The sequence below is a fragment of the Cystoisospora suis genome (assembly GCF_002600585.1).
Source record: "Cystoisospora suis strain Wien I chromosome Unknown contig_365, whole genome shotgun sequence".
NCBI lineage: Eukaryota > Apicomplexa > Conoidasida > Eucoccidiorida > Sarcocystidae > Cystoisospora > Cystoisospora suis.
This window is the reverse complement of record NW_027153166.1, coordinates 406-15,686: the sequence shown is the minus strand read 5'-3', so window position 1 is coordinate 15,686 and position 15,281 is coordinate 406. Positions and strand designations below refer to the sequence as shown.

The following is a 15,281-nucleotide window of genomic DNA, read 5'->3' as shown; positions in this document are numbered from 1 at the left end:
TCTTTAATCTATCTATTTTTCTTCACTGCTTCTTTTTCTTCTTCTCATCAACGTGGTCCCATAGGGATACATTTACATATATATATATGTATATATATATATATATATATGAGTTACCGCTACGTGGGAGCTTCTATACACTACAAGCGAGTACGAATCCATCTAATTGTGTATGTATGTACATATATACATACTTTTCTTTAATGAATCTATCTATGTATCCGTGATGTATCAACCTGTCTTTCTGTAATGTATCTGCAATCTACCTGCCTTTACTCCTCGTAGAATGAGAGAGCAAGTCATAGATCCACTACATGTTGAAGGAAGCGTAGGCAGGTACCTCTACCATTGGATACCCCCAAACGTCTTTCAAGAAGATGTGTCTATCCAACACAAATTCTGTCCCAACATTCTAGTGAGTCCCCTATGTATGTCTCTCTCTCCTATCTCCTTGTTCCTCTCCCTCTCCTTTCTATCCCTCTTATGTGCGCCGGACTCACGAGATGTTGAGAGAAGGAGACAATCCGCAGGACGTATGACTTCTCACTCGCTTCTCGCAGCACGCCCTGGACGAATAATTGAATCCACGAAGGAGGAGACGAAGAAGAAGAAGACGAAGCTGTGATGAACCCCGCTCCCCCGCCTCCCCCGGGATTGGTAGAGGGGGGGGTGGCGATGAAGACAGGATTTGAGGGGGGGTGGGGATGTGAGCCATCGGTGGCCTGATCTAGCGCATGCAGAGCTGTTGTGACCATCATATCTACTAGGTCATTACTATCTGGAGCCCTGCTCAGATTCCCCCCCCCCACCATGCCTTCTCCCCCATGATGGAACACACTCATCGCAACTCCTTCATTCCCAGGAAGAATATTGAAAGTAAAAGAAATGGACCCTGCATCATTTGCCTCTTCTTCTTCTCCCTCTCCTCCTCCTTCTCTTCCTCTTCTTCTCTCTCTTCTTTCTTCTTCGGGTCTTCTGTTAGGATGAGCTCTACCGCGATCATCCCGTGGTAGAGAGACGCCTTGATAGCCTTCTTCTCTTCTTCGATCTCGTTCTTCTTCTGCTTGTCGTGTTTCTTCATGAACTCTCTGACCTGGGAGACGTGGGGTTTGGAAGAGAGGAGGGGAAAGACCCCCTGGAGGAGACGCATGAAGAGGGGGCTGAGAAAGATGCTGATGGAAGTAGATGTCATTGAGGCGGTTTTGCACGCTCAGCTGAAGCTCCTGTCTCTGGAGAGACGCCTGCGCATGGAGACTTTGCTCCCGTTCCAAGGGCACCATCCCCGGAAGGTGAGAAAGCCATCTCTCCTGCTCCTGCGAAAAAGAAGAAGAAGAAGAATTCCCCTCTCGAGGATCTACAGCAAGGCCATCTTGACGAGTTGAAGAGATCAATGGAGGCAAGACAGAAGAAGAAGAAGCAGATGAAGATGAGAAAGAGGAAGATGAGAGAGGATAAACTCCTTGTTGAGAAGTGGAGGTGGAAGAAGAGAGAAGAGAAGGACGAGGAGGAAGAGAAGAGAAAGAAGAGAAAGAGCTTGCTCCTTCTTCTTGTTGTTCTATAGGTTGTCGTGGTAGGCGTTCCTCTTCTCCTATATTTTCATGGTCGCGTCTTTCTTGTCGATTCCTTCTTCTTTCTTCTTCTTGTTCATCGTCATATCTTTCTTCTCTCCCCAGTGCAGCCATGACCCCGTCAAAGAGACGTCTGCTTCTTTCCTCTACCATCGCTTGGAATGCCTCTGTATTCGACGCCCGTTGAAAGTAAGAAGCGAAGCTCTCCTGCGGTCTTATAGGGATAAGAGAGGTAACAGACGGACTGTCTAAAGGATAGGATGAGGTACCTGGCTGACGGAAAGGAAGAAAAGAAGACGAGGAGGAAGAAGAAGAATGTGGATGTGTAGAAGAAGAAGGAACAGGAAGAGAAGGAGAAGAGGGAGATGGACGCTGTTGAGAGGTGGGGGACCGATTGCTCTCTTCAGATCTTCTTCTCTCTTCCTCTTCTCTCTGTCGATCTGCTGCTTCTCTTCTTCGATACAAAACGGCTTCTTGTTGAAGTTGCTGAGAAGGAGGGGGAGGAGGAGGAGGAGGAGGAACTAGGGGGGGTGAACAAGGATGAAGGGGGGGAGAACAAGAAGAGGAAGGAAGAGGTGATGGGTTGTTCAATAAAGGTAGAGACGTAGAAGGATACTGACCTTGTTCTCTCTTTATCGAGGATCGCATGCCAGAAGAAGAAGAGAGAAGATCTTCACGACTCGAGTCGATCCTGTGAAAAGCTGAAGCTCTTGGAGATTCTTGCGAGCGAGAAGGATGTATAGTAGAAGACGTTGGTGTGTTCTTTGCTTGAGGCGAGGCTCCAGATCGAGCAGAGTCACCGAGACAAACCGGCTGCTCCTTCCCTGCGTCTTTCACTTCTTCTTCTTCTTTGTGTCTCCAATCCAACCCCGCATATTGAAGTTTATGACGATCCCCACCTCGAAGCAAGTCTTCTTGTCCTAACCCTTCTTCGTCGATCTTCTTCTTCCTAATCTTCATTCTCTCGGTGTCTATTCCCCCATTCTTCTTATCATGGTCTTCTTCTCCCCCATTTTTCTTCTCTTTCTTTCTATCATCGTCTTCTTCTTCTCCTCTCCTCCTATCAGTCGTGTTAATCATTCTTCGCGGCGTCTCCTTCTTATCATCTCCACTACAGCTATCTGAGTCTTCTTCTTCGTCAAACCATCCAAGCCGCCTTCTTCTCCTATTCTTTGTAAGATGACGGATGTCTGAAGTCTTTCCTACTGCAGCTTCTCCTCCTCCTCCGCTCCCTCTCTTTCTCTCCTCTCCTTCTCTCTTCTTCTCTTCTCCCTTTCCTAGGTTCTTCTGTGTCTCTTCTTCTCCTCTCTGATTTGGAGGAGCATCAGAAGTTCGAAGGGCTTCTTCTTCTTCGTCGTCGTTCTGTCTGAGCTGGTCAAGGACTCTCTCCCTCATCTCTTGAAAGTACGAGGAATAGCCTTTCCATAGAGATGCCGGAGACGTTGTAGAGGCAAGCTGTTCACGTGTCAGACCTTGTTGTTCTTCTTCTTCTTCAACTTCTCCTCTTGGATGACTTGCGGATCCTCTCCTTCCTTCGTCATCTAAGAGACGTGGTCGTTGGTCATAGCGAGAGCAGTTCGTATCTCTATCTTGACTATCCCAACTATAGAAGCGATGGTCTCTTCCTTCTTCTTCTTTCTTCTTGAAGCTCTCTCTCTTTCTCTCTCTTGCGCTTCTATCTTCTCCTCTCCGATCACCTTCTTCTTCCTCGCCATGTTGACCTCTTAACGTCCTTCGTTCATGCATTCTCTCTCCTTCGACATGTCTCTGGCACTCCTGTTTTGAGTTGCTCTCTCTCTCCTTCGTCTTCTCCTCTTCTTCATCTTCACCGGACCTCCTTTGAGTTGCCGTGGATTCCTCTCGAGATGTGAACCCATTCCTGCCTGGGTGAAGATCTCCAGGGGGAGAAGCAGCAGAAGCTATAGAAGAAGCAGTATCCCCAGGAGGAGGAGGAGGAGAAGAAGAGATAGGAAGAGAAGATGAAGAAAAAGAAGAAGAAGGGTTCTCATTTCGAGGAAATCCTCCTCTTGTCCCTGTATTCTTGTCCCATACATGATACTTGCTTGATAGTTCGAGTAATCTCTCACGTAAAGATACCGCACCTTCAGACGTTATAGAACCTCTCCGGCTACTGTTGAGACTGCCGTTCTTTGTATCATCTGATTCGGATTGGGGAAGCAGAGGACTCTCATTCTTCTTAAAATTCGCTTCATCTCTCTTCTCCATCTTCAACTTCTCTCCTTCTCTTCTATGGTTCTTCTTCTCGCTCGCCTCGTCTTCTCCTTGAACATATGCATGTGGAGATTGTCTTCTTCTTCTCTCTGTCCATTGGATTTCTCCTAGACTTTGACTTTCTCCCTCTGGGTAAAGTCCTTCTTCACGTCTAACAGGCCTAGAGACGGAGTCAGCAGATTTTCCCCCTCCTCTTGTTCTCTTCTCTTCTTCTCTCTTGTCTTCGTTCTTTCTTTCCTCGACCTCGTCTCTTCTCTCTATCTTCGTGGTTGCTTTTAATGCCGACTTCTCCCCCTCTTCCTCTTCTTCTTCTTCCTTAGGTTCATCACTTCGGCTCCTTGAACCTGTTCTCCCGCTAAAGAAATTCAAACATGAAGAAGAGAAAGATGAAGACGACGACGTTTCTCCAGAGGCACAAATACCGCCTGTCGATCCTCTCCCTCCTAAAGAGGTCGCCGAAGTATAGGGAGGCCCAGGAAGACAAGGAGACGGAGGACAATATCCGGGGAGAAGAGGACCTTCTCCTGATCTTCTAAAGAATGGGTCTGAAGAAGATGAAGAAGAATGAGAAGAAGAAGAAGAAGAAGAAAAAGAAAAAGAAGAAGCTCCCCCAGAAGCGGTTGTCTGGCTAGATGGGAGAGAAGTTCTTTGGTGAATGGGGTGTTCTAAATGATTTGCTTTTCTTTGCAGTTTCTTGAACTTCATTTCTTCGTCATCTTCATCTTCTGTAGAGGTCGACATGAAGCTACTATCGCTACTGCTGCTCGCGTAATCTTTCCTATGATAGGAAGGAAAGTTAAGGCTCGAACTGACGCCTTGGCAAGATTCCTCGCAGTCACTATGACGGCTGGGGTGACTACTAAGACTGGTCGAACTTACACTCCTCCTGCTCCCTGAAGAAGAAGAGGAAGTGAGAAAGAAACCTTCGGATTGCAGTTCAAAGAGATTTACGTAGCCTCGATAATTAGGATAGGAGAAAGAAGAAGAAGAAGACGAAAGAAGAGATTCTTCTTTTGCTCTGAAAGAAGAAGAGGAAGAGACAGTGCCGCGATGACTTTCCTTTCTATTATGGAGGTAAGGTTTAAGAGAGGTATCTTCCGGACGAGAGAGAAGTGTGCTGTATGAGGTGTTTTGAGAGAGAGAGAGACTACTTCTTCTTCTCCTCTCATTGCCATCGATTGCATTTGCCTCTTCGAACTTCTTTTCTACATCTCTTGGAGATAGTTCATATGGGGGAACTGAAGAAGAAGAAAAAGAAGAAGAGACAACTCCTAATGATGCCGGTTTAAACGTCTCAGCTGTAGACGGTTCTTTCACACAAAGAGGAAGAGGAGGGGGAGAAGGTGACTGGGTACAGGGTAAGACTTCATACGTAGACAGCAAGAGGAAAATCTGTCTCTTTTCTATCATAATACGCCTTCGTTGCATGCGACGTAGATACCTTCTATACTTGGCTTTCTCTTTCCTTGTTAATCCTTCTCCTGTCCCTGCTCCCTTCAAGAGATCTGAACTTCCGTCTCTCTTACTACCTTGACTAGAGAGATAGTGACATTCATGCCTTGTTCTCGCCGGAAGTCCTTCTTCCCCTTGACGTCTATGTGCCATCGATGCGGTAGACACCCTTGATTCGCTTACAGGGGGTGGCATATCTGTAGAAGAAGAAAAAGAAGAAGAAAGAAGAGGAACGGGAGAGGAAAGAGACGAGGAGTCATAAGGAGATGTGTTTCGATTGACATAACCGGATCTTATTGTATTAGAACGACCTGCCCCTCTCATCGCATCACCGGAAGAAGACAAGGAAGAGCCGACTGCTGAATGAAGAAGAGAAGAAGAAGATGATGCTGTAGCTGGATAATGAGAAGCCCCAGTCAAAGAAGAAGATGGGGGAGGACGAGACGACTGTCTCTCCCCTGAGATATGTATCTCTTCCTCCTGTCGGTTGCTGTGATGGCTATTAGAAGGCAGTCCCCCACCTCGAGCCGTCGATGCTTCTTCTCTTCTACCCCCTTCACATTCCTCTTCTCCTGCGACGCTATTGCTACCTAACACCGTAGGAGAAGAGGAGGACGAAGAAGAAGAGAGAGCCGTCAATCGTGACGTCGCGGGAGAATAAGAAGATAACGTCCATGGCGTATAGACAAAAGAGGAGGAAGAAGAAGAGTTTTCATTAGTCGTACTAGGAGGAGAAGAAGCTAAGGAAGAGTGAGGATCTTCTTTAGGTGAGATAGAGTCCTTGGACGACGACGAAGAAGAAAGATTCTTTGAGAGAGAGTCAACTCTTGACGAAACGACTTCATGAGTTTCTTCAAGGTTCTTTGTCTTGGAAGAGAATCTCTCATCGGTGTCTTCCTCCTTCTTAGTCTTTGCATGCGGGGGGAGAGTCTCTTCTTCTTCTTCTCTCTTGGTGTCTTCTCTCGTGGAAGGAGAAGGTGAAGTATGGCGAGTGTTATCTTGATCTCTCTTTTCATACTCAGTCAAACAAGCAGAAGAGAATTCTTCTCTTTTCTCACCTAGCTCTTCTTCTCCACTCTTCACGAGAGGGGGAGAACAAGATGAAGCGCTCTCTTTTTCCTGGCAGTCGAAACGCTTCTCAATTTCTTCTTCATCTCTCATAACCCTGAGAAGCTGGCTGCTTTCCTCCCCCCTAGTGGAACCTCCATTGCCAAAGGGCTCGCCTTCTTCGCCTTTTGTCTCTTGTGTCTCCTTTTGCTTCTCTCTCTGTTGTCTCTCCTCCTCCTTCCTGTCCTCATGTTGACATCTATCTACAAGAAGGGAATTATCTCTGTGGATAGCATCATTATCGTGATCATCTCTTCTTATCAATCTTTCTATCCTATTCTCACTCCCCTCTTCTTGAGGTTCTTCAGATTGGAGAAGCCCACTCGAGGGGCCTGTAGCTAGCCAGCTAGCTGAGACTGTGACGTGCTGCTGTGTGTCTTCTTCGTCTTTCATAAGACTCTTCTCACGTGTATCACAAGAAGAGAAATGGCGAGTGTTGTCTCCCCCTTCTCTCGTCACCGGGCGCCGAGAAGGTGCTGTGGAACGAGGAGGCGTTTGACCTGAAGCACCTGAGAGATGAGAAGAAGGACTGAGTAATCTCTCAGGTAAGAAAGAAGAAGAAACCTTACGTAAAAGATTAACAAGGAGTCCTCCCCCATTTCGATTTCCGTGAGGTTCGTTGTCGTCAGGCGGACAGACACCGCCAGTATGAGAAGAAGGAGCAAGGGTAGAGGGACCTTCTTGTTCTCCCTCCTCTTCCTCCTCCTCCTCCATGAGAGATGAAGCTAAGATGCTTTCCTCGGGTGTATGGTATCTGATGAAACTGTCGAGAGAATCCTCTCGATGGTCTTGTATCGACATATTTGGATAATCCTTATCATCTGTCTTTTTAGAGATACTCGTTGTATCTGTCTCTCCTTCTTTCCTATTCTTCTTCTCCCTTCGCTCTCTCGATTCATCTTCTCTATCCTCTCGAAACAATCCTCTTCTTTTTGAGAAAGCAGCTTTCCTCAACACAGAAAAGAACGTGTTCCCATTAGCATCGTCATCATCTTCTCGTTCTCTTCCCTCTTCTTCTTTCTTTATCCGAGCTGAAATGTCTTCTTCTCGCCTTCTTCTATGATGCCTAGAGAGACTCTTTAAGAATGGAGGAGAGACACCCCCACCGCTACTATCCTTCCCGCAGTCTCCCCTCTTCTTCTCCTTCTCTTCTTCTTCATATATGTTGATAGGCAGCGATCTTCCCCTCCTTTCACTCTCCCTCTCTATGACGAATCTTTCATACAAGTCTCTTTGCTGAGGGTGGCAACCTTCTTCTTCTTCTCTTCCAGTTGAACGTGCATCTACCCTCTGTACAACGCAAGATCTTGTCTCGAAACAATCTTCTCCATCTCTTCTTCTGTCCTGCAGAGAGACTTCTGCAGAAGGTCTTCTTCGATTAGCGAGGGTAACTCCACCCCCAGACATGAAGCGATCTCCAGAGCTTTGTCTTCGATACAATGAAGAAGAAGCGATAGGAGAAGAAGAGAAACTAGCCCACCTCATATCATCTTCATTGTCTTCCTCTCGAGTACTATGAGGAGAGGAAGATGATCGATTCTTCTCTTTCTTATCTCGTGAAGAAACACTTGCATGTGAAGTGGCTGTCTTGACACGTAGAGAAGTCGGCGACTCTCCTCCGTCTTCTTCTTTCTTCTTGAAATCTTTCTCACTCTCGTTCGTCTTCTCTATGTGCGTCTTGCTGCTCCTATTATGGTAATTCTGACGATTCTTCATATCTTCTTCTTCTTCGTCTATTCGCAAATCTTGACCGAACGTCCTCTTCATATCTTCAACCCCCCCTCTTGAATCATCATGACTTCTATAGAAGGATGTCCACCGTTCCCATTCCCTCTTCTTCTTCTTTTTCTTTGCTTCTTCTCTCTTCATCCTTTTCTTTTCTTCTCGTTCTTTCTCTTTTCTTTCTTTCTCTTCTCTCTTCACCTGTCTTCTACGCTGTCTATACACCTCAAAAGTCTGCTGATATAGCGAGCACAACTGACTATGGTCCTGTCGAGCTGTGGCACCAGGACCAGCTCCATTCAGCGTGAAGGTCACATCCGCAGTAGCCCTCGTCGCAAACATCGCTTGCTGCCCTTGCTGTGTCTCGATGTGCTGCTGGTGTGGTAGTAAGAGCTGATCTAATGGCTGTATGATAACCTGCTGCTCAGTTGGTCCTGTTGCGAATCCTCTGCCTTCTCCTCCTCCTTCTCCTTCGATTCCTAATCCACCATCAGGTGGAGTTCTTGGCTCAGCTGTCCATACAGTGATGACTTGTCCCCCGCCTCCTCCTTCTCCCGAGACACTTGAAAGTAGCTCAGCAACTTGATCTGCAGTTGGCATGGTAATTCCTCTCCACTGAATGGCAGGACCGCCGTCCCCTCCCCCGACACTGAACTCGACATATGGACCAGGAGGACGAGAGGAAAGAGAAGTCTGAGGAACAGGAGAAGGAAGAGCAGCCTGGGGGGGGAGGAGAGGAGCTGGAGGTATCGGCACCCGACTTGTTTGTCTCTGTAGAGGGGGGTGAGGGAGAAGAGGGGGGGGATTCTGTGAAGAAACATTTAGAGAAGGAGCATTTGAAGGAAAATTCATAAATGTCAGAACATGACTGGGATTTGTATGAAGAGAAGAATGGGGAGGCGGTGGAGAGGAAGATGGCAAGGGGTTTCCTGGTCTTGAATCAATCGAGATACCATTGCTCGTGATGTATGAATGAATAGGAGGTTGACCAGGATGATATGAAGGAAGATATGAAGCCGCTCCTGTTGAAACCATCCGACCTCCTCCCCCTTGTCCTGCTGGCTGATGCATAGCAGGGGGGAACGGAGAAGAAGGGAGAAGAGGAGAAGCAGATGGGGCGCTCCCTTGTCTACTGGGGGTGAGAAGTGATGGAGCACTCGCCTCGTACGAATGATCTTGTCCGTTACTCAAAGACGAGAAACGCTCCTGCTGCTGCTGCTGAGGGGGAACGACTGAGACAAAAGAAGGGGGATGATGAGGGAGAGGTAAAAGATGAGGAGGAGGAGGAGGGCTATGGGTAGGATGATGACTGGACGTAGGAAGAATCCCATTCATGTCAGAGAGAGGAGGAGGAGTGGAACAGTTGAGAGATATACGTGAACCAGTGGCCGTGTTAGAGGTCGAAGGAGGCCCATGAGCCCAACCACGTGTGGTCGAGTGGCCTCTACTTGGTCCTAGGTGTAAAACTTCCTGCAAGGCTGTCGTGGCAGCAGTCAAGATACTTTCTTCAGATATGATCGATGGTGCTGACTGCGGTCGCTGTAGAAGAAGAAGAAGGTCACTTCTCATTTCACCCTCTCCTTGTTCCTCTTCTCCTCTTGCTCCTTCTCCTGCTGGTCCTCTCTCTTGATCTCTTCTTTGTGAAGAAGTCCGTGATAATGTCAATGGATGTGAAGGAGGAGGAGGAGTCACCGAGGTCGGAGGCACCGATAGAGAAGGGATTCTCCGAGGGTAAGGATGATGATGAGGAGGAGCTTCTGGTGCACCTGACAAAGAAGAGGGGGGGAGGAGTCCCCTCGTGCCATTTGGACGTCTCTCCTCTCCAAGACTCTCAGAACGTCGTCTCTCTCTCTCTCCTTGTACACTTGGAGTATAGAAAGAAGGATGAGGATGAGAAGTCGGAGCTGACGAAGAAGACGGCTCTACTCGCATCCCCGGTGCTACTGCCGTTGCCTCTTTGCCCCTATCTCCTCCTCCCGTCATAGAAAGTTGAGAGGGCCCATTTTGCGGAAGAGGAGGAGAACAAGAAGAAGTTCCATCCTCGTCATCTAGATGATCAGCAAAGGGGTAAGCCAAACAAATAGGTAGACGTCGGTCGTCAGCAGACAACGTGAATGTCCCTCCTTCTTCTTCTGCTTGTTGAATAGCCGGGGTCCCTCCCCCTTTAAAACCTGCAAGATGAGAAGCGGTTAGAGAAGATGTATTGTGGGTAGACACGAGAGATTCGGCTCTTTCAACATCGTTTTTCTCCTCAGCCCTCCCGGTTTGACCCAAAGACGAAGAAGAGTCGACAGATGGCCTAGCTTGAAAGGAACCTCCTCCATGGCTGTTCCTTGTGTAGTTGCCACCTGTCACTGGTAAGTGATCTCCTTCTCTTAAAGAAAGAGGAAACCTACGATGAGAAGCCCCATTCAACTGTCCTCTATCAAAAGTAGCAGATGGGGTACTTTGACGGCGACTCCCGCCTAGGCGAAGAGATTCATTCTCTATACGTCCATCACGAGTTAGACCATCTGAGGTTCCTCTTCTTCTTGTCTCTCCTTCTCTTCTCTCAGCAGAAGACGACCATGCAGATAACGCGCCCCCCCCTCCTGTAGAGGAGCTAGCAGCTGTAGGAACCGAGCCAGGAACTAGTAGCCGTCCAGGAGGTATAGGAAGAGGTGCCCCTGTCACGGTGGTCTGAAGTCGCGTCGACATTTCATCCTGGAATGTCCCAGCATTGGAGAAAGACGATGAAGACGAGAGACTGCCTATAGTACCCGAGAGATCAGGAGGTTGATGAATGGCTTCGTCTCTACCATCATTGGCCCCCAATCTCCCAGCTTGTTCTCGAGGATCATCTCCGTTGATAAGACGACTTCCCCCTGAGGGAAAGGTTACAGGCCGGGGGATGGGACTATGGCTATATCCTTCTCTTCCTCTTTCTTCTCCGCCCATCATCAGGCCAGTCGAGAGTGAGGCGTGAGATATCTGCTGCGGTGGCTCACGTCGATAATAGGAGTAGGCTTCATCTGATTGAGATGTTGGATGAGGAGCTATTCTACAAGGATCTTGAGGAAACCGACTCCAACTCCCCTGATCTGGATGTCCACGTATCACATTTAGATGTTGATCTTGCCCTCCTATTCCTGCTGTATATCCACCTGAAACAGTCATTCTTCCCTGTGGGTCTCCTGTAGGTTGTGTAGATGGAGCGAAGGCTGCTGCTGTGTGTGTACTGCTACTCCTACTCCTAGTATGACTACTATTAATATCCGAGGCTAGTGATGAAGGTGTTCCATGATAAGAAAAGAGACGATGCGAATGAGAAGGAGGGGGTCCTTGTGTGAGAGATATGCCTTGTTGACTTGAAGACGACGTGCCTTCAAGGGAGTTAATCGGGACATATCCCTGTGATTGATGCTCTCGGTATGTGTCAAGAAGAAACTCGTCTTGTGATCTCCTTCTTTCAACACTAGGGTGAGGAGGAAGAGGTAATGGAGATGGAGAGACATCGTGAGGCTCCTGAGTTCTTCCTCCTGTTAATGATGAAGGTATAGACGGAGATGAAGAAGAAGATGATGAGAAAGAAGATGATGTAGGCGCATCTACACGTACCGGTCGAACCGTCCCGTCAGGCATCAGATCGAAGTAGAGGGTCGCGTTGAACTGAGCTATAGGCCGATAGCCCCAGGCACGCTGCCCCCCTGGTGCTGTTGGCGCAGCTGATGTGGAGGCGTCTCTCTCCCCCATCATTCCTGATGTATGACTGACTTCTATCGACGATGGCTGCGCACCTGCTGAAAGAGAAGAAGAGACAGGTCGACCACCTGGTGGAGAAAGAAAGGGCAGCAGAGACGGAGACGGTCTACCTGAAGATCCTGTCATACCAGGAGCAAAACTCGGATTCCTCGGCATAGGAGCGGGAAGTAGGGCCTGACTCCGATCTGATGGAGGAGCCATCATTTGAGCAGGGGGGGGCGGACGGACATTTGCGGGAGGTCGAGGTGGTGGACGTACACCTAGAGATGGAGGAGCAAACGCCAGCAGGCTTGGGGAGATCGATGGTACAAGCATGAGAGAACTAAAGAAATCTAAGGGAGGAGTGGAAAGAGAAGTGAATTCTCGGTTATGTTCATTATTTCTAGATGTGTGATTAGATGGCGTTCCTCGTCTGGATGAAGAAGCCGAAGAATGACGATCATTCTCGGTGGCTCCAGATGATGAAGGGGAAGAAGATCTCTGTCGTTGGAGCCGATGCTCCCCTCTTTCTTCTTCCTCTTCTCCTCCTCCTCCTGCTCCCCCTCCTGTCATAATGAAAGAAGATATCCGTCTCCATACAGCCGAACCAAAGGACTCTCCTCTTTCTCTTCCCGAGTTCCTATCTTGTGGATCATTTCCACTGCCACCCCTATCCCTGTTCGCCTCATGGCTATCCGTTCTACCAGTAGTAGTAGAAGGTACAGGGGGAAAAGGAGCTGCTGAGTTAGATGTTGGTCTATTCACGGCAGGCAGTCCCTGGTATTCCTCATAAGACTGAAGATGATCGTATGATGGCCCTGAAGCATTCGCTCTCTCTACGGCAGTTAAGCCCGGCGGCATTCTCATTCCTGTACTTCCTCCTGTAAAGAACGAGGGCCCTTCCCTCATGTCTTGGCCGATAGAAGGGACAGCTGAAGATGCCGAGGGTGGAGGTCCCTGCCCCTGACGCGTCTGCTGAGAAGATCCCGGGGGAGAAGGAAGAAGAGGGTTCACCGCAGCAAGTGTAGACGCAAGCTGTGATGATGCCGAATATCCTAGAGAAAGAGAAAAGTTCGGAGAAGACAGAGAGAGAGATGAGAAAAGACGCTTTAGAGATGGAGGTAGAAATGGCGTTCTATGAGACATATGAGATCCGCTAAGAGTCTTAACGAAGGTTTAGAGCCCTTCACGCGTTGTTGTTTTCATCTCTCCTTCTCTCGACTACAAAAGCCTATGTATATATGACATAGCCGTGATATATATGTATACTAGGGATATATATATATATATACATGTATGCTAAACCATTTCTTTCACAGGGACGAACTCTCACTGCGCGTTCTTGTTGTTCTCTTTCTCCTTTATATGAAATCTAAGTGGATATATACACTCAGTCTCTAGAGGCATTCTTCGCCTATCTCCGACGTTCCCTAATACATAGATATACATATATAAAAGGTTTCCTCTTCTTCATCGATTTCATGAGGTGACCTGGCCCGTCGCAAATCCCCCTCATAATGATGTATGACGATGATTTGTAAGCCATTAAATATACACTTCTTAAAAGCTACTATAGATAGACTTTTTAAGGAATAGGTATTCTCCCTTCTTCACTGATATAAAGAGTACACACTCGACTGATCATAAGATCACCAGAAGACAAAAGAAGACTCCTGTCTCTCTCTCTTCGACGTGATGAGTGAACTCCTTTCTCCTCCTGCTGCTACATACACACGGGATTTGAAGAAAGAAAAGAAGGGACACGGTATATAGACATATCTCCGTCTCTCTCTATTCCACTTCCTTTCTCTTCTCTTCTCATCAACAGAAGAATGAGAAAGAGCAAAAATGAGAAAGAGAGACCTAAAGAGAAAGTGATAAAGACGACAGCAAGGAAGGAACATCGGGACTGACCGGCATACGAGACGATCAGCTGTAAGTGCCTCTGGGAGCCTTGGCACTCCGGCATCATTCATTCATCTCCTGACTCTATCTCTTCTTACTTGATCCGACAACCCCCGCATTCGAAAGAAAAAAAAAGCTTCTCAGAACTGAGAACTAGTGGAAATTCCTTCATGTCTTCTTAGATTGCTTACATATTCAACTCTTTCATACGTGGTCGATCTATGTGTAGAAGTCTACCTAAATACATTTCTTCGAATGTCTATATCATCTCGAAGCCTTGACTTCGCCTCATACCCCCTCTGCGTTATCGGGTAGGGTGTGATGCCCCCTCTGCACATATCTCCGATCTATCTATCCATCTGCCTTAGTCTATCTATCTCTTAATCTTTGATGTATCTATTGATCTATGTATCTTTAATCTATACACCGATATATCTGTCTCCTACTGAGACGAACTGAATATTGCGGGTCCTCTAAGCATGGCGTGAGCTGTCAGATACTGGTAGAAGTCGGTTTTCTCTCTGAGGCGTTTCTTCCCTATGTAGAAAAGCTCGTGAGGGGATATTCGACGAAGAGAAAACAAGCTTGGAAAAGAAGTCGACTTACTCCTGCTTCTTCTCCCTGAGATTATGACACAGTCGATGATCCCCCATCCTCTCTTCATCTAGATCGAGGAGATACAAGAGAGCGAGGGAGAAGAGGAGGAGGAGACACACGATGATGAGACGTCGTGTGTTTCCTCCTCCTCTTCTCCCTCGATAGACAGAAAGACACGCCATCAAGGGACAGAAGGAATGAAAGAATGACCTCGAAAGACTCACCGTGATACGGTTGATAAGAGGGCGGGCCAGCAAAACCGCCGGATGGAGCCCCAGTAGGGAAAGGCTCGACATTATGAGACCACGGAGACTGCTGATGGTGAGGCTGGGGAATGCGATAATAATACACGTCTCCTCCTCCTCCTCCGGCGTCCTCTTCGTCTTCTCGTTCTTCTCCGTTTATGCCTATGGCTGAGATGGTGATGGTAGTTCTCTCTATCATCGGTCCCGTCGGGACAACTCCTTCTCGTTGTCCTTGTCCTTCTCCATTTGAAGCTGCTCCGACACCTGGACCGAAACTTGGGGGGAGGGGATAACTAGTATGAGGCTGACTAGCAGGCATGCCGCCCCCGCCGCCACTTAGACTCCTTGGATAGCCCATGACTGTGTCAGGCCGAAGGTCTCCCCCCCAGGGTTGCGGAAGAGACGACGGGAGATTCTGTTGAAAGGGATCAGGAAAGAATGTAGAGGAGGAGGAGGAGGAGGGGGGGAAAGGAGCAGGGAGATTCGAAGTATCTGGATACGATGAGGATGATGGTGGAATAGGGAGACCTAAGGCTTCATGAAAGAGCGCAGGGCTTGCTTGGGAAAGTGTATGAAGAAGAGCGGTAGTTGAGTCTACCCCTGGCATGTTCCCGCATGTTAAGCCACTCACGAGGACTGGCAAAGGAAGAGACTGAAAAAGCCAACACAGAGATGAGGAGAGGGAGGGGCTCATCATACAGAGAAAAGGAAGAGAGAAGGAAAGAGAAAGACA

The 15,281-nt window shown here is 47.9% G+C and overlaps 1 protein-coding gene across 1 annotated transcript in view; it reads right to left on the bottom strand.

The window, feature by feature from the left end:
• The window catches only part of CSUI_000923 (uncharacterized protein), a 26,725-nt gene extending 11,521 nt beyond the window's left edge, over positions 1-15,204 (bottom strand). Inside the window, exons 1-2 of the mRNA XM_068061130.1 lie at positions 14,528-15,204; positions 501-12,856 (exon numbers count right to left, since the gene is read on the bottom strand). Of these exons, the coding sequence (XP_067926893.1) occupies positions 501-12,856; positions 14,528-15,155 (12,984 nt within the window). The 5' untranslated portion in view covers positions 15,156-15,204. The remainder of the gene's footprint in view (positions 1-500; positions 12,857-14,527) is intronic.
• Between the last annotated feature and the right edge of the window lie 77 nt (positions 15,205-15,281).